Genomic DNA, 21,537 nt, shown 5'->3' with positions numbered 1-21,537 from the left:
GACTCGCATCGAGAGGCTGACAAAGACAACATGGAAGACTCAGTGACCTTTGCTGTGACTCTTCACCCTGGCATCATGCAGCAGAACCAGGAGCAGGAGACAGAACCAAACTTTGCTCCACATAGTTTTCAGCAACAGCACCATACTGGAGGGGAAAAAAAAAATCCAGAGATCACATAGGTCTTTGTATCATCTTCATTACTCAGACACCCTACCAACAACTACCAAAATGGTCTCGTGGACTTAATGTAGCTTTGTGATAACACAGTAGAAAAGACATAAAACGCACTGCTACATTGTGGGGTCAGTGTAACCTCTAAGGAGGTCACATGACCGTCCACATGCGTCTTCACGCAAAAGAAATGAGGCTTTTTTTTCCAAAAATTAAAAGTTGAAATAAAGGAGAATAAGGATTAGAAGTACCTGCCGCTTCTCTCGGCAGTAAGCCTGAGCCAAGTCCACCAGTCAAGGAGGTCAAGTCCAAATGAAAGACTGAAGGCTCTGGCTTCCTCTTCTGGTTCATCAAGTCAATCAGCAGTCACCTGTTTGGTATCATCAACCTCACCTGTGTCAGGCTGTGATGGCCGTCACAAGGCAAAGCTGCGTCTCATAAGTGAGACATCCAAATGAACCTCATTCAACTGAAGCTACCTCCACTGCTGACCTTGCATATCAGTGATGTAGACGTCCCGTGATCATCGGGCATGGCTGAACACTGTGAAGCAGAAAAATGGATCTGGTCTGTCTTATTTGCTCAGAACTGAAACCCAGACAAGGTTGGCTCTGGCCCTGATTCCGCCAGGCTGAGACCAGAAGAGGCCTTCATGACTCCTCATTCACTTCACTTGTTCATCTTTGGTTGCCATCCCAGAGCCTCGTAGAAACCACTTGAGATGTCTCTGTCATCCAAAATCCTAACTTTATTTATTCATACAATTTACAAGTGCAGACCCTCGACCCAACATAAACATTCTCGTGACAAAGCACAACATGTGATGGCAACTCGGAGAGACTCCAGAGTTTCAGGGTGTGTTGTGTTTGTAGCCAAGCGTTTGTGAGCACGTCAGAACCTGACGCAGGCGTCTGTGCAGCTGGCTTCCGTCTCAAACTGGTTGAGGTTTCCAAGACATCCGCCGAACCAAAACTGAGCGCATCCGTTGGCCGTCCTGTCGTAGTACCACTTCCCCACGTAGTTCCTGCAGGGGCCCGGGTCCAGCGGCTGGCTGCAGGCATCTGCTCCAAGAGAGAGAGAGAGATCTGTCAGGGAGTTCATTCGTGAAGACAAGCCTTCAGCAGTTCGAGCTGCTGAGGGGACGTTAGCGATAGCATGTAGCGTGGTCAACATGAGGCTGACCTGATGTGACGCTGCTTGAAGGAGACGTCGTGGGAGACCTTTGAAGAGGAGCCGTCATCGTGGGTCTGGCCTTGGTCAACATGGCATTTTGTTGCAGCTCGGACTCAGGTCTGAACCGTTCTACCACGTAGACTGGAATTCTATCCTTGGAGTTTTCAGCTGAGGGATTAACGGGAGCACCTGCTTCTGTGTCTGGTTTGGGACCGGGCTGCAGTGGAGAGTAGACACTTGGTGAGTGGTTCTTATCTGGGGAACCCTGGGCTTTTAAAACAAGTCGGTCTCACCGTCGGTTTGGCTCGGGGGAAGGCTGCTGTCTCGGGGTCGGTCCGTGATGATGGTGCTTGATGAGTCACCTCAGGGGTCCCAGGATCTGGGATGGAGTATCGGTTTCCACTGAAGAACATTTTGTTGCCGTCGCTGCAGATGCGACTGAGGAGTTTGTCCTCAAGCACTGGAACAGAAGGACAGAGGGCTCGAACAAGCTTACGTGGCTGTCATGCACAAGAAGAACGGCACAGACCTGGAAGCGTGTTGAAGTCGGGGATCAAGAAGGTGTGGTGGCTGATGTGGTCCGAAGCCATCAGGTTGAGCTCATCCTTGAATTCCTCGTACACGATGTTGCTCTTCTTCATGACTCCGACCACAAACACCTCCACATTTTTCTCCTTGAGTTTGTCCACTGCACTAGCCAGACTCACAGGATCGCTGTGCTCCGTCACGCCAGCGGCGACAATGACGGCCACCTTCCCCACACCCTCCTCTTGCTCCGTGAACATCAAACTGGCGTCCAGGACGGCACTTCCCGTGTGTGTGCCTTGACCGAGGTGGGACATCGAACGTATCAAAGTCTTGATCTCCTGCAGGCTGCGGCTGTCACCCAACGGCATCTCGTATCTGATCCAGTCGCCATAGAGGACCGCTCCCACCCTGGTGTTGTCCTGGTCCACCCACGCCCTCTCTGTGAGTCGCACCACAAAGTCCTGGGCTAATTTGAAGTCTTCGGGGCGGACATTTCTGGAGCTCTCAAGCACAAAGACCAGCTCCAAGGGGGATTGACGGCAAGTCAGTCCACAGGCTGAGGTCAGATATTGGAGATCAGTCCGCAGGGAATCATCAAGAAAAAATCAATGTCAGAGGAAACCAGGACACTTACTGCACATGGACTTGACTATTTTGATGATGTCTTCTCTCTGCAAAAGATATGAACCAATGTGACCGTCCTCAAACCGATTCTCTGTCCATCTAAGCCTTGAACCATTACCCGTCAATTGATCACCCACCATTCTCCAACACACCTCACGTCACGTCTTTCGACCTTCCTCCAGGAACCATCACCCTCCACCCATGACTCTGTCTACGCAATCTCTTACTCCCAATTTTCATGCGCATCAATCCAAAGAATTAATTTTCTAGAACGTTCACGTCACTTACTGTCAGTCCTGGTTCTCCCTTCTGCCCCGTAAGACCCTGAAAAGAAGCGAAATATTCAAGTGCTCATCTCTTAAAGGGGCTTTCACAAACAACATAGCTCAAAACAAAATCCAGTACCAGAGGTCCCGGGAGCCCAACTTCTCCAGGCTCGCCTTTGTCTCCCCTTTTTCCTTTCTCACCACTGTCTCCTCGGTCTCCCTGGGAAGAGGGGACATGGGTCATTCATTTACTCGCAAGATGGGAAGCCTGGTCAACCACCTTTGGGTTGATTAGGACAGGGGCTGTTGGGACTGTACATGGACAAACAAAGGTAGGTCTTGTAAAGATCCATCTTTAAAATTGTGCATGCGATGAGTTACCTTGTCACCTTGCAGTCCCACTCCAGGAGGACCTCGTGGACCAGTGAGGCCCTGAAATCCTGCTTCCCCCTTGTGTGAAAAATATTCATGGAATCATAGATCAATAGGTAGGTTCATTGATGTTGTACACACCAATATAGATTGATGTGTACACGATCAATGGATCTGTGTGTGAAACCTTTTGTCCTTGAATTCCCTCTCCAGGTGAACCCTGTGGACCCGGTGGGCCCATCTGTCCTGCAGCGCCCTGCAGGGTCACCGGTTTAATGAGTTCACATTATAAAACTCCACCTGATTCTTGTCAGAGGCAAGATCTACCTTTGGACCCATGATTCCGATCCCAGCAGGTCCAGCAGGTCCAGGAGGTCCAAGAGAGCCTCGGTCTCCCTGCACAGTCACAATGTTCAATGTTCATCCTGGCATGGAGCAGCTGCTGGTTCCTATCATTAGCCCTTGCCAGTGGATAAGTGCTCATGTCTCGGCTGAACTCAGGAAGCGGTCCAACCCATTCAATGCCAACGTCGCCTTCATTCTAAGGACGTCTTCATACCCTGTCTTGCCCGCGCTGACAGCCGTTCCAAACGCTCAATAATCCCCCCACCATCTGAGTCTCAAGCTGACCAGGGTGAAGCCCATTCAGGTATGTCCCAACACAAACAAACATCACAAACGACAAGCTTACCTTTGGTCCAGGTAAGCCCACTCCCTGTGGGCCCATCTCTCCAGTCTCTCCAGGCGGCCCTTGAAGACCCTGCGGCACAGATTGGACTTGTCACTTGTCATGACATAACCTTGGAAACAGTCTGTACTTTATGCTGACACTTACCGGTGCTCCAGGAGATCCTTCGCCTTTAAGGCCAGGGAATCCAGCAAGACCTGGTAATCCCCTCTCACCCTGCAACACACATCAGTCAATACTCCACAGGCCAGGAGGAGACTGCACCAAAGAATGACTCACCTTTGGTCCCATTAACCCTCGCCCTGGCTCACCCACAGCTCCAGTTGGGCCCGGTGGACCTTGTTCACCCTAGAGGAAACAAAAAATGGTCAGCTCCCGCAGATGACAACAGAAAAACGAGTCCCACCTTTGGGCCAGGGAGACCCCTGCCTGGTGGTCCAGTCGAACCAGGTGGGCCTGCATATCCTGGTGCCCCCTGAAACACAAGGCATACTCCATACAACAAGAATACATGCAATGGTCTTATGACTTTGGCCCCTCCCAGCCACCCACCGCTCTCATGATGGGTACCGCAACCACGGAAGAAACAGCTCAAACGTGGTCTAGTAAGTGCAGAACTGGCAACACTGCGTGCCTGGATGTTAAAACTATGTCCACTGTCAGTAAACTTCCATCTCCCGTGTAGCGGTGTGCTCTTCTGCTGGAGACTTTGGTTCAGCTCAAAGTTTGAACCCATGAATACACTCACCTTTGGTCCCATCTGCCCGATAGGACCCTCCTGCCCTGACACCCCTCGAGTCCCCCGTTCCCCTCGCTCTCCCTGTCAATGAAAGGACATCAAGAATCACACAAATGAAAAGAAGATGAATTTAAAAAACATTTCCTGTACCTTCTCTCCGGGGACACCTTTACCGGGAGCTCCGTCTGACCCTTTCAGGCCTGGCAGCCCACTGTCCCCCTGTCAGGAACAGAATGGCATCCGTCAAGTTTTAGCTTTTCCTTTTGAATGCATACTTACTTTCTGTCCAGGAAGTCCATCATCTCCAGGTAGTCCTTGGATTCCCGGTAATCCTGGTGCACCTTGGTCACCCTGAAGCATATAACAATGAGGGCAAGTCAGTTGTGTCATGGACTAGCAGGGATGTGGAAGTGGTGCAGTGGATGCTAGTCAAAGTTGATGGTTTGACTGGACTCTTGGTCTACTTCAAAATACATGCCTCAAACCACATGACTCAAAGCACAGTTCTCTGAGGATATTAAAAAGTCACTGTGTGTTATATAAAAACGTACTTTTGGCCCCTGCATTCCAGCACCTCTCTCTCCAGGAGGTCCTCGCTCACCTGGAGATCCCTGGTAGCCCTGGGGATAGAAACAGATGTCAGTCCAACTACACAGTCTGTGTTCTGCACTTTTCTGTCTTACTTTAGGCCCCGGTAAGCCAAGTCCCGGTACTCCTCTCGGACCTGGAGGCCCGGCCGTCCCTTCATCACCCTGAGATGGAAAAACAATGGTCAATGCCCCCCAGCCAGAGTGGAATGTTAACCGTAATATCAAACTACACAGCTCCTAGCCATCAAGTCAAGTCAATTGAATTACCTTTTCTCCCTGAACCCCCAAACCAGGGGTACCAGCTGGACCTGGGATTCCAGGGGGCCCCAGACTTCCCTGAAAAAGATTTAACTCAATAATTAGACCTGAGCATGAGCGCCAAACCAAGTGGTTATGCACCTTGTTGCCTTTGAGCCCCAGACCAGGAGGCCCTCTAGAGCCAGGAGGTCCCACATATCCGCGGTCACCCTGGGCACAAGTGGCCAATAAAAGTCACTTCCAATCCAGGATGCAAGTGACAGCACAATTACCTTTGGTCCTTGAATCCCTTCACCTTGTGGTCCAGGGGTCCCCGGTGGTCCAATCGGTCCAGGGGCACCCTGAGTCAATGAACATCAAATGTGGTCATTGTTGCCAAGGAGATGGACTTGATTCTAGAGTCCTGGGTTCTGCCTTGATCATGAGATGTGTCCGTTCATGCTCACCTGTAATCCAGGTTCACCTGTGCAAATTGGACCTGGAGGACCCGGTTTTCCCTCATTTCCTTTTTCACCCTATAGATGAAGATGAATGCATTACTGTTGACACTTCACACAGCATCACTGACTTCAGTAGAATCACCTTTGTGCCTGGAAATCCAACCCCGTCATTCCCAGGAGGTCCTAAAGCCCCATCATGTCCTCGGTCGCCCTGTAGACGGACACATTCTTCAGTACATCCCACTGTCTACTGGACAAGACTGCCGCGATTGTCCCCGAGAGGGTGCAGACGTCAACACCATATTACATGCACCATCTAGATGTTTCCTGAGGCAGAGATCAGACACGACAGAAGCATTCAACTCACTTTCGGTCCCGCTGCGCCCTCTGGACCCGGGTCACCGGACGATCCAGTCGCACCCTGTGGGGTGAAAAAGATTCAAATGTTTCAAACGGATGATACGCATGTGGCAGAAGGACGGGGGGGCCCCACAGGTCGTAAGACTAACATGGACCTGGCGCCCCTGATCTGACACAGGTGCAAAGTCAACATTCACAGCTTTCATGTTTCTGCATTCTCAGGCCAAACTGTGGGGCTTTATTGACACGGTGCCAGAAAGCAGAGAGGAGGAAGAGCAGCGCTGGGCGGTCGGCTCCCGGGGATAATCCCACACACAAAGTCTGTGCCTGCAGAAGAATAATATCCTGCTGGGTCGGCTTCAGCGCCTCACACGGACACGTTAGTATCTGGATTAGCTTTAATCCAAGATTCACATTCCATTAGTGCAGAGGTGAGAGAGATTCCACTTCCAGGTTTCGTGGTGTTGGAATGTCTGTGTGTCATTTGGGAGCTCCATCAGGTGATTCCCGGACGCACGTACTCAGTTTTCAGGCCTGATTCTTCCATCCAGTCCGAGCTCTGGAGAACTTAGTCGGGAGTAGAGAAACACGTCCAGAAGTTTACCTGTGCACCTTTAGCTCCAGGCAGGCCTGGAGGTCCTTGTGGTCCCTGCAAGATCACATCAGTGTTCCGTCATTTTCTGTCCACTCGCTGGTGCCAGTATGGTTGCTAAGGACCATACCGTGTCACCCTTGTCCCCGTGAGCACCACAGTCGCCTCGCTCCCCCTGAAACATCAAGTTCGCAGTTAAAAGAAGCGACTCAAAGGCGGAAGACTCGACACGCACCTTGTTGCCTTTGTGTCCCGGACGACCCTGTGAAGTGGGACAGAGGTCAGGAGTCAAGTCTAGAGCTGAGCAGGTGCAACTATAATCTGTACCTGCAGACCTGGAGTCCCAGGTCGACCGCTCACGCCCGATTCCACCTTGCACCATTAAAGTGACTTGAGATGAAAGTTTGAGGTCCAACTGGTCGTCGGTCACAACCTACCCTTGATCCTTTGAGCCCAGCCGGTCTTCGGAAACCTCGTCTTTCGTTCTGAAAGGAAGCAGGTCGGCAGTGACGTTGGAGGATGGTCTTGAAGAGGTCCTGAGCACGGTCACTCACCAGACTTGCTGGAGAGCCTTCCTTCTCGCACAGACACACTTCAGCCCGCGGACACTGGCCACAAACACAGAGCTGTCATCACCACATCACCAAACCTGAGCAGGAAGTGTGACGTACCGCTTCAGCTGCCACCATCCACTGCAACAAAACAGTCCTGAGTCAGAGGAGCGACGCCAACCAATCAGGACACACCACACTCACCATCTCCTTGAGCATCTTCGCCTCCAGCTGGGGGTCTAGGAGCGTTTGGACGAACTGCTGAGGCGGGGTGCTGGCGGCCGCCTGCAGGTTGGCGTTGTTCTGCAGCTGCTGTCCGGCCTTCGACAGGCCCACGGTGAAGACCCTGATGCCGTGACTCTTGGCTTCAGCCGCGACAGATACCAAGGTGGGGCTGTGAGGCTGGTTGCCGCCGTCTGTCATCAGCACGAGGACCCTGGTGCTGTCCGGTGGCGTCTCCCGCAGCAGCATCAGTGTGGCCTCTTTTACCACGTAAGCATTGTGAGGACCGCTGCCCGTATATTCCATGGCGTTGACTCGACCTTGGAACGTGTCCAGGTCGTTCCAGTCGGAGAAGCGAAGGCCGTCGTACTGAGAGCTGCCGTGCTGTAGCGCCGCCATGCGCACCCTCATGGTCATGTCCACCTGCTGCTTGCTCAGCATGGTGCTGAAGCCCAACACAAAGAACTTCTGCTCCTCGAAGAGAGGTTTCTCCACCCTCTCGGAGCCATCCAGGACGAAGACCACATCGAGGTTGCAGGCCTGACCTGCCCATGTCAGAGAGAGAGAATCAGAACCTGCTGGAATCCGACAGTGGATCAGCAGAACATGCAGAACAAATTCTCTATTCCAGCTCCACCCAGGATCTGAGTCAAGTCTCCATCACTGCTTGGTTCCCTGCTGCTACGGTGACGGACCAAAGACTGACTTCTGATGGTTTTTCACCAGAGGAACAGCGTGACAAAGGGCCCAGAAGAAGAAAGTGGGGCGACTGACTGAAGCTAAAGCATTTCGATGGTTTCAGACATCGACACGGGAAGTACCTCCGTCAGCCTTCAGTCTGTAGTTTGTGCGACCTGTTTTCTTCTTCTGGCCCACGGCTCCATGCAGAAGAACTAGAATCAGGAGGCAGATGGTCGCTCTTCTTCCAAGGGTCACCTGTCTCTTCAGCCCTCCCATGCTGGAAGCAAAACTCAACCTTAGTGGAGTTAAGTCACTGAAGAGTTGCTTTTCTAAAGATCATCAACCGAAGTGAAAAGCGGACCAAAGAAATGAGCCATAAATGGAACCGGATAAACAAAAAAAAATAAAAACAAACAACTCTCTCAAGATACAAAATACAATTGGAGTTATAAACTTAGTGTTGACAGGAAAAAAAAAAGATTTTGTCTCAAAAAAGTCAAAATAGAAGCAAAGCACTGAGTCACACTTAAGTCCAAAGACAGACATAAGTCATGAAACGCTTTCATCCAAGGGGAAAAAAAACAAGTGTCTACATGCGTTTCAGTCAGAAAAGGATCCACATCAGGTCAAACCCATGTCTTCAAGTGAGCCTCACCTCAAACCTCATCTGGTCTTCAGCGGTCCCCTGCGTCGCTCCTGGACATCTCCTCCGTCCGGACAACCAGACTGAGGACTGACCCCGGGTGCCGTGTATGTGTTTCGGGGGGAGGGGGGGGTCGCCCCCTGGCCCAAAGAGTTTGGTTTTCCGACTGAGTTGCCTGAGTTCCAGACACAACACGGCGCGGCTGTGATGTGGCTGCAGCGCTGCACGAGCACAGCAGAGCGGGATTGGCTCACTCTCTTTTCTGGATCAGCTGGTTCGCCTCTCCACATGGAAATCAAAAGTGTTGTCCAGAAACATTGAACTTGTCACATTTCTTCGCCCCAACATTGTTTAAAATTCATTTTTGTTGATGGACTGAATGACAGGGAGAAGAGAGAGGAGTCTGCAGGGACCATGATGTCTGCTGATGATATGGTGATCTGTGATGAGAGAGATGGACAGAGATAGAGGAGGAGAGTGAAGGCAGGGTGGAGAGGTTTGGAAACAAAGTTAGGGAGATGGTTTGGACTTGTGGAGAGACAGTCTTGGACCAAGAATGTTGGAGATGAGGAAGACCATTGTGGATGATTTTTTTTTCATCATGTTTCTCCAGTCGTGGAAGAAATGCAGATTCAGACGTGACATCACGACGTGGAGCGGCTCACAAAAGTCGGATTCGATGGGACGCAACCAGTGAAGAGGCTGTGGGGGCCAGAGAGCTGGAGGAGTCAGAGGTGGGCCCTGTCTTCAGAGGCGGCTTGAATGAAGGCGCGGCCTTGTGACAGAAAACAGCACTTTAATCTGAAGCTTCACTTGTAGAAGACGAGGAAGGACGACATGATGATGTAGCCGGGCGTCTGCGAGGGGTTGGGGTCCAGCCCGTTGAACAAGCCGAAATAGAGGATGGTGTTGGTTCCGGTGCCGCTCAGGTCCAACTGGAACAAACACAGCAAGTTGCCCATTTTTACACATTAGAACTGAAGTCTAACTTGCTAACTTTACTGTTCTCTTTTACAGAGATCACAGAGATTGAAATGAATGAATGAATGAGAGGCTCGGAGTAAACACAAACTGCATTTGTGTACTGTTGTGATTATTATTGTAATGAAACTCTGTTTTCTCCAGTACTCTGTGCCAGCTCAATTTAACTGTATGTATGAGTGTTAAAACATGTTTGTCCAGCAAAACCACACACTCTGTGATTTGAGTGACACAAAACTCTCATTTCCAAGTCAGACTGACTTATCTGTTCTATCCACTTGTAACGGCGATTCAAGACGCCGATAAAATAACGTGCCGTTGTGAAAAGTTACCACAGGATGGTGTTATGAAGACAGTCTACGTGACGTTACTACGTTAGTTGCTTCATTTTTAAATGATCACTTTACAGATGAAAACGGCTCTGCTCCAGTATACGATGAGTGAAGATAAATGCCATTTTTTTGGTTTGTTTCTTTGTTTTCCCTCTCCTGGTGTTTCATGTAGTGGGCAGGACCCTCGAGCTCAACATTCTCCAGGCTGCAGCCAGCGTATCTTGACCGGGTCACCTCTACTCATCCATGTTTGCTGGCGGACTTCAGAGCGACGACGCGCCCCAGTGATGCGAGGAGGAACCATTCCCACCTGATCTGTGACGTCCCTCCTCCAGGGGGCGACCTGCAGCCCGTCACACCAGCCTCCGCGCCCGTAGAGCCACGTCCCGTGTTCGTTGGGAACCGCTCCGTCTTTCACCCGTGAGGTGCAGCCCAGCGCCGAACCTGAGCCACAGCAGGTTCAGAGAAATGCCTTCGATCACGCAAACACTTGAAACGCACGGACGGTGCAGTCAGGTTTCAACATCTGAGACGCCGCCACCACTCAGGCAGCAACAATAACAACTTTAAATAAAGCAGCTAATGGATTTAGATTGTGTTTAGATTGCTAGGATTTAGCATTTCGATTTTCAATGAGATTATATCTGTCTTTAAGTAGTTAAACCATTCAACGAAACATCACAAAATAGAACAAATGATGGAAAATGTATATATAAATAACAAAATCTATATTTATTTGAGGCACAAACCTTTATTTTGTGACATATTTGAACTAGGGGTGGGAATTTGGAATAAGAATATCTGCCACAAAAGCCACGTTTTTCAATTTGAATGAATTTGGTATATTACTGAATCAAATGATGGAGCCATACATACATTTAAACGACGAAATATTGTTTGTTTTGCATCAATAGCACAATTAATCACGATGGTGGCTGTATTCAAGTTTTTATATCACCTTATTTAATAAAGCTCTTTTCATGTCTTGAAAACATTTGCATAAGAATTTCAGTTTTATAAGACTTTCAAGTACATTCAAACCCTGGTCGTTGTGTGGCAAAAAAGCTCCCTGGACAAAAGCAAACAAAAGCATCTGTTTGCTTTTGTTCAGGGATTCCTCCGTATTTGTTGTTGTTGTTATCATCCCAGCTGCCACGTGATGAAAATCCTGAACAATATCGGTAGAATTTTGGAGACGGCTGACTCGTGTCGAGAGCTTCAGGTTTCGGGCGTCAGGGTTTCCTCACCTGCCGTGTCAAAGGTCAGCGTGTTGTTGTGCGCAGCGTTGACCACGAAGTGATGCGAGGTGACGCAGAATTCCCCGCAGCCGTTCTCGTCGCTGCCGTGGCCGGTGATGACGGCGAACAGCTCCACCTTCTGGGTGGACGGCGGGACGGCACACTGGACGGGCCGGTGCTTGCTGTTGTAGCTCCGGTCGAAGGTTCCTCCGCTGAAGAGCGGCATCACCCTGAAGGGGCGGAGACTTCCTGTTGGAGGAGACATGAGGAGGAGGAGGAGGAGGAGGAGGAGGAGGAAGCTTGGATCATGGTCTCACCGCTGCTCCGGTTTTTGAACCTCAGGTTGAGCGAGACGATCCACGGCATCGCCCACGGCACCGTCTTCATGGTGAAGGTGCAGGTGGCGCCGTCCAGGACGGGGAGGAGAGGAGACACGTCGGTGGTCCAGTGGCCGCTCCCTCTGCCCGACACATGATGACAGGTGACCACAGGAGAAGTGACCCGGCTGGACTCACCTGCGGAAGGCTGTGATCCAGCGGCCCAGCTCGGTGCCGCAGTGAGGGCCCAGGCGGTCACAGCAGACCAGCAGCTGCACGGTGTGGTCCCACTGAGCGCAGGACGAGTCCCGACGGCCGGGACACGACAGGGACGCGTCCAGTTCCAGTCCGTCGAAGCCCTGCAGGTCTGCGTCGAGAGAAACACAAGGCTGGCAGTGTGCGTGCCGGCCAGCAGGGGGCGCTAGACGCTTACCTGGCGGCAGGCGGACCGAAGCGACGGCTCCGGCGTCACCCTGCATTCGGACCCTGTCGAAGACTGGGACCACCACGGCCGGAGCATCCAGTCTGGCCCGCAGATCAGAGTAGAACTCAAACCTGGGATGGAGCAGGAAGACACAGTGGCCAGGCTGCTGCAGCGGCGGAGAGAGGAGGCGGCGCTCACCACTGCGCCTGCCAGGCGATGAAGCTGAAGGACGGGTAGAGGAACCAGCCCAGCTCCCACAGCGCCCCCTGCTGGTTGATGCCGAAGAAGAAGTTTGGCGAGTCGGTGGTCTGGAAGGACACGCTGACCTGCTGCTGCCACCTGGAGGAGGACAGTTTCACTGAAGCGCCACGAGACGTTCCTCAGCCAGAGTGAGGTCAATTCAGTTATTCTCAGTAAGAGTTTAGACACTCTACAAACAAGGCAAATTTGTGCATATTTTATAGCAGCAGAAATACTGAGTTTTATCCCAAAAAAATTCAATATTTACAACAAATGATATTATAAGGTCATCATCTACGGTGTTTCAGCTATTCATCAGTTTTTTCAATTCTAAGAAATGTCGGGCCATATATAACAAACCTTTTCAAGCATCTTATAACAGTTAATGGGATGAGATGAAAATGTTTTGAATCTGAAGTGACAAGAACATTTTCACTCAAAACAACATGAGATCTAGTGCCTCAGGGCTTCAGCCACCGCGGGCTCCTGGTGCACCATGGCCGCCGGGACGTTCAGCGGCGTGTCGCACTCGTCTGCCACGCAGTTCATGTCCTGTAGGGGGCTCCCCGGCAGCGCGTAGACCAGGACACCGCTGGCGTTGGACCTGGCCATGGTCTGGACCTGAGCGATGTTTCATCAAGGATCAGCAAGATTCATGGCAGGGGGTCATAATGTTTCGGCCCGCCAGTGACTCACCTTTGTGAAGAAGGAGCAGCCCCCCTCAGACACCCAGGCCACGCCTCCTGCCACAGAGGGGAGCGAGGCACAGCCGTCGCCCCCGTCCCTCAGCGGGTAGGACCCTTGACCCCAGCGAGCCGTCAGCCAATCATATCTGGCGTCCAGTCTCTTGACCACCAGCGGGATCCTCCACCCTGACCACAGGAGACGGACTCACACTCGGACACGGGATTGGGAGGTTGGAGAGCTCACCGTCGGCGGTGAAGGCCGCCTGGGAGAGGCCGCAGTTGTGGCCCCTGCAGCTCCAGGCGTAGAACACCGAGGTGACCCAGCTGCCCAGGGCGAAGAGCGGCACCGGACAGAAGTGGAGGCGGCTCAGAACCTCCTTTCTGCCGCTGAGGAGCCAGAGCACAACAGACTATTGGCTTTAAGCAACTCAGTTTCTGGAGGGAGAGAAGCCTGAGCTGCCCCCGCGACCCGACCTCAGTGAAGGACGGACGGACGGTCAAATGAATTCTGGCCAGACTTTCCCTCCTCGGTTCCAACCCGGCCCGCTTCGCCTCACCTCACCTCACCTCAACTCACCTGCTCGCGGCTGCGCGCTGCAGCTGCTCCCGCATCCAGAGCGCGTCAGTCACCGACGACTCGTCCAGGGACAGGAACAGAACCTGGCAGGTGTCCGGCAGGTCTTGCAGCAGGCTGGACACAGACGACTCGGAGCTCCACAGCACCTCCAGGAAGCCCGAGTGGTTGGTGAAGGCGTGGAGGACCAGTGACCCGGTCTGCGGCCCGGGTTTGAACACCAACTCTCCCCCCAGGGTCGGCACTCTGAAGGCGGCCGCGGAGTCTCCGGGCTCCAGCCCGGGAGCTGGGGTCAGGCGCGCGGGTGACACCGCATCTCCTTCCTCGTTCAAGATGAGCTTCAAACGCCTCGGACTCCGTCCGCCAGTCACGTGAGCCGTCACAACAAGCAGCCACCAAAGTTGCTGTAAAAGCAGCACGGCCATGTTCCGCCAGCCAGGGCGGACCGTGAACGCGGCACGATGGGCGAATATTTCGGGTCAAACTTTTGGTTTAAAACGCCGCCGAGTTTCCTTCCTCTTCTTTAATTTCAGTGACGGGGTGGAAGTTGGAGGCGGGTCAAGCTGCGGGTTCTACGGCGGCTCGATGGGTCCAAATGTAAGTCAGGCGCAGGCTACACTGAGTCTCCGAAGGATTTCTGGCAGAACGTAAAAACACCAAACATCGCCGAACCAGGCTCGGTGAGTCAATCGCATGGAAATTAAGAACACGAAACAGAAGAACCCGTGCCAATACACACACAGGTGAGGTGAAGTTGGAGTCGTCGACGTACATGGCTAAATATAACATTTGATCTCCACAAATACTGAAACATGACTTGTATCTCGACGTTTATGGCACAAGTTCCTCACATTTGAGGGTCTGAAGGGGAAGCGGCGCCTCCTGTTGGCAGGTGAGGAGCAGAGCAACGTGATATCAGCTGCTGACTGAGGCTTTCCCGCGCAGGCTCATTGTGAAAAAGCCATTTCCTGAATTGAATTTGCAAAAGAAAATGAAAAGAAATCTAACTAAATAATTCTGTTGTTCAGACATTCGGGTCACTCATGTTCTGGCAGCTGGGCCAAGGTCAAAGGTCGTGACAAAACTCCAGCTCCACTCACCGTGACTCCTGAATGAGCTTCACAGCCGTCAGTGGAAACACGTTTCTGTCTGCAAACCGATCCAAATAACAGCGACACAACACCCACACTCTCAGCTGCAACCACATCCTGAAAGCAGCGCTGCACGCAGGTACTTCCTGCTGCGACGCCCGTCACAGCGAGTTAACCTGGCTCCTCTCAACAAACCCTCGCCGACGACTTGTATCATCACAGGTTTATTAAGTGACTTTGTACAATACAAATGAAAAATAAAATTAAAAATACAGATGGAGTACATGGCCAGAAGCAACACGGACGTGGCGTCGACTCTTCATTTCCCCACTGACAGCTTCGGCAGCGTCATTAAAATATTCTCGTTTCTTTGCGTCCAGGATCTTTTGGTTTTGAAGCAGAGCAACCGCTGGAGTCGGAGAATCCTCTACACGTACAAAAAGGAGTAATAATGACTTCAGCTGGTCGGCATGAATATAGAAAAATAAACTAGAGTGAATAATTACGAGTATAAACGGTGGTCCGAGGCTAACAGGAAAACAAGCGTTACAATTCAGAGATAAGAAGCTTTAGCTGGTACTTTCTTATAAAAAGAGCCCAAGGTGCAGTTGATCTACTGACTCGATGTTAGGCTGTCAGCGCGCTGGGGGTTGGGAGCGTAGGAGGGGTCCTGTAAACGGATGAAACTCACCAGCTGCACTGTACTAACAAGTCAGTCGTTCAACAGCAACCTTGGGATGAAGGGCAGGTGGAGGAAGAGGAGGAGGCAGAGGAAGAAGAGTCTATTCAGTAACAACATCAATAATAGTTATTCAAATATTGTGAGTTTGGCCGTTCTAATATGGGCGTATTTATTCTGTCATTAAGGTAAACACATTCTCGATGATGATGATGATGATGAAGAGTCTGGCGGCCATAAAGGGAAAAAGGAGGGGCGCGCCTGCTTCCACACTCAAAACCCAGTAATAGCTCCCTCTAGGGGCTGGGTGCAGGAACACGGCAGTGTTGGCAGACAGAGCGGGGGAGGGGGAGGAGAGGAGTGGGGGGCTGTCAGTGCCACACCGGCGTCCTGACCGGCAACGTTGGCAAACAATGTGAGCTGGGGAGGTCGTCCTGGCGTCTAGAAGATCTTCCCTTTCTTTTTGTTCTTCTCCAGAGTCCTGCGGACGAGAACAGCGGTGACGGGTCGTGACATCACCCATGGAACAATCACGGCTGAGAAAGCAGCGGCGTGTCTTCACCTGGAGGCCTCCAGCTTCTGCTGCTCCAGGCGCTGCTGGGTCTCCCAGTTGGCTCGCTCGTCCTCGAACACGCGCCTCTTCTCCTCCAGCTCCTTGTGCTGGGCCTCCAGGTTCTTCTTCATCTGCTCGTGGCGCCGCTGGAGCTGCAGAGACACAGGAGTCAGCGGCCAGTCACCAGGTGGCCCCACATCCCTCCCAGTCCTACTTCGGCTTCAGAGTCTTTCAGCTTCTGCACTTTCTCCTTGACTTTCATCTCAAACACTTGCTCCATCTCCATCTCCATCTTCTTCATCTTGGTCACATGTTCTCGTCTCTCCTCCTCCATCTGAGCCAGAGGACTCCTTCACACACAGCAGAGACAGAGAGACAGGTCAGCAGGCCTGGGAAGCACAGCTGCACCTCAGAGGTCGGCATGCAGACGGAGCTACAGCAAGAAGGACGAGCCACCAGATACATGCGCTTCAACTGAAACAGCTGTCGGAGTGAGGTTCATGGGCAGGAAACCCTGTGAGGTCAGGAGGAAGGTCGCAGGTTAGTGACGGTGAGGAGGCTCCACTTCACCAGCAGTTACCAAAGCAGCTCCCAGGACTCGCCATACAGGTTTGCTTCAGAACTGCAGGTGAAGCCTGCGAAGCCTCGCAGCAGCAGGAAACGGCTGAATATTCCAGAGGAAAGAGAGGCAGCAGCTCCCACAGGAGCAGAGGAGGAGGAGCCCACAGAAGGGAGACGGAGCAGGAGGATCGGAGTAAAAAAAAACAAAACAAAATGGGCCACTTACATTCCTTCAACTGTGTCAAGTCTAAAAAAAAAAACACACACAAAGACGCACGCACACAAACACACACACACCATACGATGATGAGGTTGTGCACTCTTGGCACTGAGCAGCGTGTGTCGCGTGTTAGCGTGAGCCACTGTGCTCCTCCAGCCTGTGACCTGGGCACTCACTTGGTGGACAGTTGACCTTTGGCCCTGTTGTTGTCCACGCCGTTGTAGGTGACAGCAGCGAGCTTTCTGCTGCGGTAGTTCTCGTAGTGGACGTTGTTTGTGACGTCCTTCAGGTCCTGCATATGAGTCCTGAGGAGCAGCAGAGGTTAGGAGGCGGGCCTGGGTCCACGGCCGATCCGCTCACGCACCTGATCAGCATGTCCCTGAGGATGGTGAAGTCGCAGTGGTCGCTGTTCTCCACTGGAGGCAGAAGAGCCAGGTTAGAGCAGGAAGGTAGTGCGGGGCGACAGAGCGGCGGTACCTTCAGCCACGCCCCAGGGGTACTGCCTTCCTCGCACCCGCTTGCCGTTCACCTCGATGATGGTGTTGCTCCCGACTACAGCCAGCGGCAGCTTGTCCTGAGGGGGAGAGAGGAGCAGGAGGAGGAGGATCACGCTCAGGCCTGCTGCACATCTCACCCTGGACTGAGAAGCCAAGCTCACACCTTGATCTTCTTCACCAGCTTGTTCTCCTCTTCGTCGTCCGTCTCCGGGAACTCGTAGATTTTGATTTTGTGTTCCTGGATTTCCCGCATGATCTGAGGGTGAGAGCGTCTTCAGCGTCAGCCGAGTGGAGCGTGACCGGGGACAGCACCCACCTGCTTCTTGAACTGCTGGCACTCCTCTGGGGTCAGGGTGTCGGCTTTGGCGATCAGTGGGATGACGTTGACTTTCTCGTGCAGTCGCTTCATGAACTCGATGTCCAGGGGCTTCAACCTGTGGGGGGACAGACGGGACCCGCAGTTAGGGGACACCCACAGGAGCCGGTGCTTCTGAGAAGATCTGAAGGAACGGATCAGCGGGCCACTCAGTCCACAGGTCAGCGATTGAAGACAGCTGGGTCAGAGGGCTCTGCAGGACCTCACAAAGATGGACGTGCAACGCACGCACGCAGAGCCCATCCTGCTTCACTGGAGTTCCTATTCAAACACGTGTGCAGAGCGACACGTGGTGTCTGAGGTCAAAAGTTTCATTCATCATAAGAATCAGTTCCATGCCACGTCTTCACACCGACAGGAAATAACTGCCCGATCGTCTCGGTCGTCATCCAGGCTCCTGCTCTGAGTGAAGCGTGAGCATCTGCAGGAAGACCTGCTTTCTAGTGAATCACAAACAAGGGCTTCAATTGTGCACCGTCATCTGGCTGTGAAGCGTTCAGGGAGCCTACATCTGCCTGCCTTCCTTCCTTCCTTCCTTCCTTCCTTCCTTCCTTCCCTCCTTCAGTCATCCTCCAGTTTAAGAGGAGCACTGGATCAGGTTCAGGGGTAGGGGGGGTGGCGCGTAATGAGCAGCTCCACATGACAGCAGCTACCGTGAGGTGACTGGAGCAGCTGACGCCCGGGGGCCGACCAGGCGGGGGAACATTCCAGTCACCTGACCTTTGAGGCTCTCTTGTGACTCACGCTGCTAAATCACCAACCTTAATACTCTCATCTGAAACATCCCCAGCTCCCGGTTTGATGTCACTGCGTCAGCGCTACAGTATTAAGGCTCCTTCCGTGGCACTGGACTCACCCGTGTCCCGAGGGGGCGATGAAGTACAGGCAGCAATGGATTCGGCTGTCAGGCATCTGTCGTCTGTTGACCCGTGACTCTGAGTTCAGGTAGTCTTCGAACTTGCTGTCTATGTGGTCGATGATGGGCTGCCAGCTGCAGGACATGACAAGCTGTCACACAACTCACCCTCCACATGCTTCCTGTCTCACCAAAGTGACCTGCTGTGGTGTCATCAAAAGCCAAAGTTCCACACAGCAGCATCATGATGTGGCACGAAAGGAGAAGCTCATTAAACAAATAATAAGTGCAACTTCACTCTGAAGGGTTCCTCAAACACGCAAGTTGACAACAGAGCTTCAAGTTTGTTCAGAGCCGGCGTTCATTTCGTTGTCGTTGGAAATGAGAATATCACAGTAAACTCTGATTACTATTTATGTAGATTTCATACATTTAATATATGTAAAGTGAAAAAGGTTTATTCAGAAAATGCAAAACACAATGACAGCCTGACGCACCATTGCGGCCTGATGTGGCCCCTGGGGGCCCAGGCTCAGGTGAGCCCTCATCAGCAGGTTCTTGTGTTCATGTGGGAGCTCCACTTCAATTGCCCATACATGAAGTCACAGAGGTGTCAGCCACACTGCTACCAAGCGTCATAAAAATCAAGCAAACAACTGTCTCAGACTCCATGGGCCACACGAGGCTGGAAACACCTACCAGTTGCTGTTATCGACAGCATCTCCGAACCCCGGGGTGTCGACTATCGTGAGCAGCAGCTGGACGCCGCCTTCCTTTATTAGAACTTTGGACTGCTCCACCTGCAACCACAGAGAGCACAAACAGTCTGGAGGAGTCAAAGCCAGGCTGGCGGCGGGAGGGCCGCGCGCTGCTGGATCAAATGTTTCACATAGAAGACGCGTGACGTGCACAGCGTGCAGCGACACGCCACCCACACCGTGCTATTAGCCGACTATGCTGAGGAACTGGAAAAGCAAGAGGCCAGCAGAAATGTTGCCCAGCATGAATGTGACACAGGAAGTGAGACTTGTTGGAATCGTGTGGTTATCAGGCCAATCACAATTTTGGTATACTCAGTGATGTGAAGTATTCACGTCATTATTTATGGCTTTCATTGAATTAAAGAATGTGAAATACTGCATTTCCAAAGTGCCAGAGATTCTGTTTGCAGCTCCAGAAGCTCATGAGTTTTGCTCTTAACTGAATCAAAAGCGTGAATTGTCGCCACCAGAACAGCTATGGAGTCCAACTGGACCCCAGAGCAGAACACATCCGCCTCACAGACCACCCACAGCGGATACCTCTGGATCAGTCAACAAGGCCTTGCCAGGTCCGGATGCAGCACCAGGGACAGCGGCAGGACCCCCACCTCCACAAGCTGCCCAAAGCTACATATAACTGTTTGACTTGCTCATGAATATTATATATTTTCCCCCAACATTAAACTAAAAAAATAAAAATTGATTTTAAAAAAAAGCTAAATGTTTAAAATGATTCTGCTCAGGGGGAAAACTACACAGGGAACATGACAAAGGTCTAAATTTAGAGGTCGACAGAAGAATTAAGGCGTGGAACGATGTGCGGATTAAAATAAAACAGCAGCTGAGTCAACGCGACGGTGTCGAAAAGTGTGGCAGACGAGCAGAAGGGCGTGTGGCTTCTCTGCGTCAGACTGGACAGGCAGGTGGAACAGAGCCACTCAGAGTCCAGGATGAACGCACTTGTTTTGTCAAAACAGAGTGCGACTCCTGTGAAGTCCAGGTCAGGGATGTGAAGCAACTGCGGGCTTGATACAGGAGGGATGTTCTCACAGAGGAGGTGGGATCATCTCGGGTCAGAAAAAACTAGAAAGAGGTTGTGTCGTTCATTGGAAGTGAGAGTGGACATTAACAAACATTGAACAAAGCCAAGAGGCGCTCACCTCTCCAGCTCGTGCCAGTTTGCCTGACTACACTCACAGAGTGAAACTCCAGCGAACCAGGAGTGGAGGTTCTTGTTCTGAGAATGTGGTTTCAGCTGCTGGGAGCCCTGACACCTACCCACCACCCTGAGACTGTTGGCTTTAGAGTTCAGCCTGCTGCTGGCTTCATGTGGAGCCAGTGACTTCAGACCCATCAGGGTTTGTTCATGGTCCAGATCCCACCGTGTCCTTCACCCAACCAACGTCCCGCCTTCATCAGAGCAGAATTAAAGCAGCTGCTGAAGTGGGGCCTCTTATGGAGGACCACCCAGGTGACACTGACGCATCACAGCATTATTGAACCTTTAAACCACAGACAAATGACCAGCGTCATCGGCTCGGAGGCCAAATCCACTTGGGCATGCAAGCCATGGTTTGAGATGAAACGGTTCCCAGTGATCATTTCTCTCCCAAGTGAATGGTACCTGTACAGTCTTTTTGATTCGATGTGAAGGTCCGGGATACTCTGGTGAATACAGGTCTGTCAGGAACAGAGAGTTGATCAACGTGGATTTGCCCAAACCCGACTCGCCTGGAGGAACAGAGAGAAAGAATCAGAATCGCCAGTTCATTCGACCTCTACCCAGAAACCAGGACAGCCAAGTCAGGAAAAAGCTCTCTTTGTGTTTGGACTAGATAAATAAAGCAGTGATCAATAAGATTAGACTTGTTTCCTGATCTGCAGACAGAGTAGCACCACCACCGCTGCAGGGCTGCTTTGCTTCATAGACATTTAGAGTGAATTCCTCGCCAAATGCACACAGAAGTAGAACAACCAGGGAGACAAGCAATGAGCATCAACAGAAAGTCAAAGTGAAGCCTACAGGCCTGGATTCTGGTCCAGAACTTTAAAAAGGAGAAGGAGCCTAACACGAATGGGACGTGTTGTCTGCAGAGACAAACCCCTCAAAGCTATTTACGGGCACATCCATAGCTGAAGCCTTCTTTACTCTCCAAAGAGCATCATGCGACAGCACTTCGTCATATTCACAACTGTTTGTCAACACAGAGGGCCAATGTTAAATCGGTGAATTGAAATTCATTTCAAGCCTG

General features: G+C 51.8%; 3 protein-coding genes across 3 annotated transcripts in view; all 3 read right to left on the bottom strand.

Moving 5' to 3' along the window:
- Positions 1 to 910: 910 nt before the first annotated feature.
- LOC128771867 (collagen alpha-1(XXVIII) chain-like) lies at positions 911 to 9,060 on the bottom strand. The gene is made up of 35 exons (XM_053887689.1): positions 8,912 to 9,060; positions 8,397 to 8,533; positions 7,558 to 8,120; positions 7,474 to 7,494; positions 7,357 to 7,410; positions 7,240 to 7,287; positions 7,130 to 7,174; positions 7,038 to 7,064; positions 6,933 to 6,977; positions 6,815 to 6,859; positions 6,218 to 6,271; positions 5,993 to 6,061; positions 5,857 to 5,925; positions 5,683 to 5,751; positions 5,552 to 5,620; positions 5,420 to 5,488; positions 5,246 to 5,314; positions 5,114 to 5,182; positions 4,842 to 4,913; positions 4,713 to 4,781; positions 4,572 to 4,643; positions 4,230 to 4,298; positions 4,103 to 4,171; positions 3,971 to 4,039; positions 3,827 to 3,895; positions 3,463 to 3,531; positions 3,323 to 3,391; positions 3,145 to 3,213; positions 2,903 to 2,983; positions 2,786 to 2,821; positions 2,508 to 2,544; positions 1,875 to 2,429; positions 1,639 to 1,805; positions 1,355 to 1,562; positions 911 to 1,233 (listed from the first exon to the last, which is right to left on the bottom strand). Exons 2-35 carry the CDS (start codon positions 8,530 to 8,532, stop codon positions 1,064 to 1,066), a joined length of 3,471 nt encoding a protein of 1,156 aa, XP_053743664.1. The 5' UTR covers position 8,533; positions 8,912 to 9,060; the 3' UTR covers positions 911 to 1,063.
- Positions 9,061 to 9,687: 627 nt separating this feature from the next.
- On the bottom strand, positions 9,688 to 14,993 carry si:dkey-256h2.1 (uncharacterized protein LOC337520 homolog). Its single transcript, XM_053887691.1, has 11 exons — positions 13,695 to 14,993; positions 13,362 to 13,504; positions 13,128 to 13,303; positions 12,892 to 13,052; positions 12,390 to 12,530; positions 12,201 to 12,322; positions 11,966 to 12,134; positions 11,768 to 11,910; positions 11,460 to 11,699; positions 10,523 to 10,656; positions 9,688 to 9,834 (listed from the first exon to the last, which is right to left on the bottom strand). The coding sequence occupies exons 1-11, from the start codon at positions 14,114 to 14,116 to the stop codon at positions 9,709 to 9,711; spliced, it is 1,977 nt and encodes a 658-aa protein (XP_053743666.1). The 5' UTR covers positions 14,117 to 14,993; the 3' UTR covers positions 9,688 to 9,708.
- septin7b (septin 7b) overlaps positions 14,991 to 21,537 on the bottom strand; it is an 11,957-nt gene continuing 5,410 nt past the window's right edge. The window contains exons 4-15 of the mRNA XM_053843861.1: positions 20,910 to 21,016; positions 19,224 to 19,324; positions 18,525 to 18,659; positions 17,609 to 17,726; positions 17,456 to 17,548; positions 17,273 to 17,369; positions 17,160 to 17,211; positions 16,972 to 17,100; positions 16,802 to 16,822; positions 16,229 to 16,364; positions 16,024 to 16,166; positions 14,991 to 15,942 (exon numbers count right to left, since the gene is read on the bottom strand). Of these exons, the coding sequence (XP_053699836.1) occupies positions 15,903 to 15,942; positions 16,024 to 16,166; positions 16,229 to 16,364; positions 16,802 to 16,822; positions 16,972 to 17,100; positions 17,160 to 17,211; positions 17,273 to 17,369; positions 17,456 to 17,548; positions 17,609 to 17,726; positions 18,525 to 18,659; positions 19,224 to 19,324; positions 20,910 to 21,016 (1,172 nt within the window). The 3' untranslated portion in view covers positions 14,991 to 15,902. The remainder of the gene's footprint in view (positions 15,943 to 16,023; positions 16,167 to 16,228; positions 16,365 to 16,801; positions 16,823 to 16,971; positions 17,101 to 17,159; positions 17,212 to 17,272; positions 17,370 to 17,455; positions 17,549 to 17,608; positions 17,727 to 18,524; positions 18,660 to 19,223; positions 19,325 to 20,909; positions 21,017 to 21,537) is intronic.

This window comes from Synchiropus splendidus, chromosome 15, assembly GCF_027744825.2.
Source record: "Synchiropus splendidus isolate RoL2022-P1 chromosome 15, RoL_Sspl_1.0, whole genome shotgun sequence".
Taxonomy (NCBI): Eukaryota; Metazoa; Chordata; class Actinopteri; order Syngnathiformes; family Callionymidae; genus Synchiropus; species Synchiropus splendidus.
This window is presented reverse-complemented; position numbering and strand designations above follow the sequence as displayed.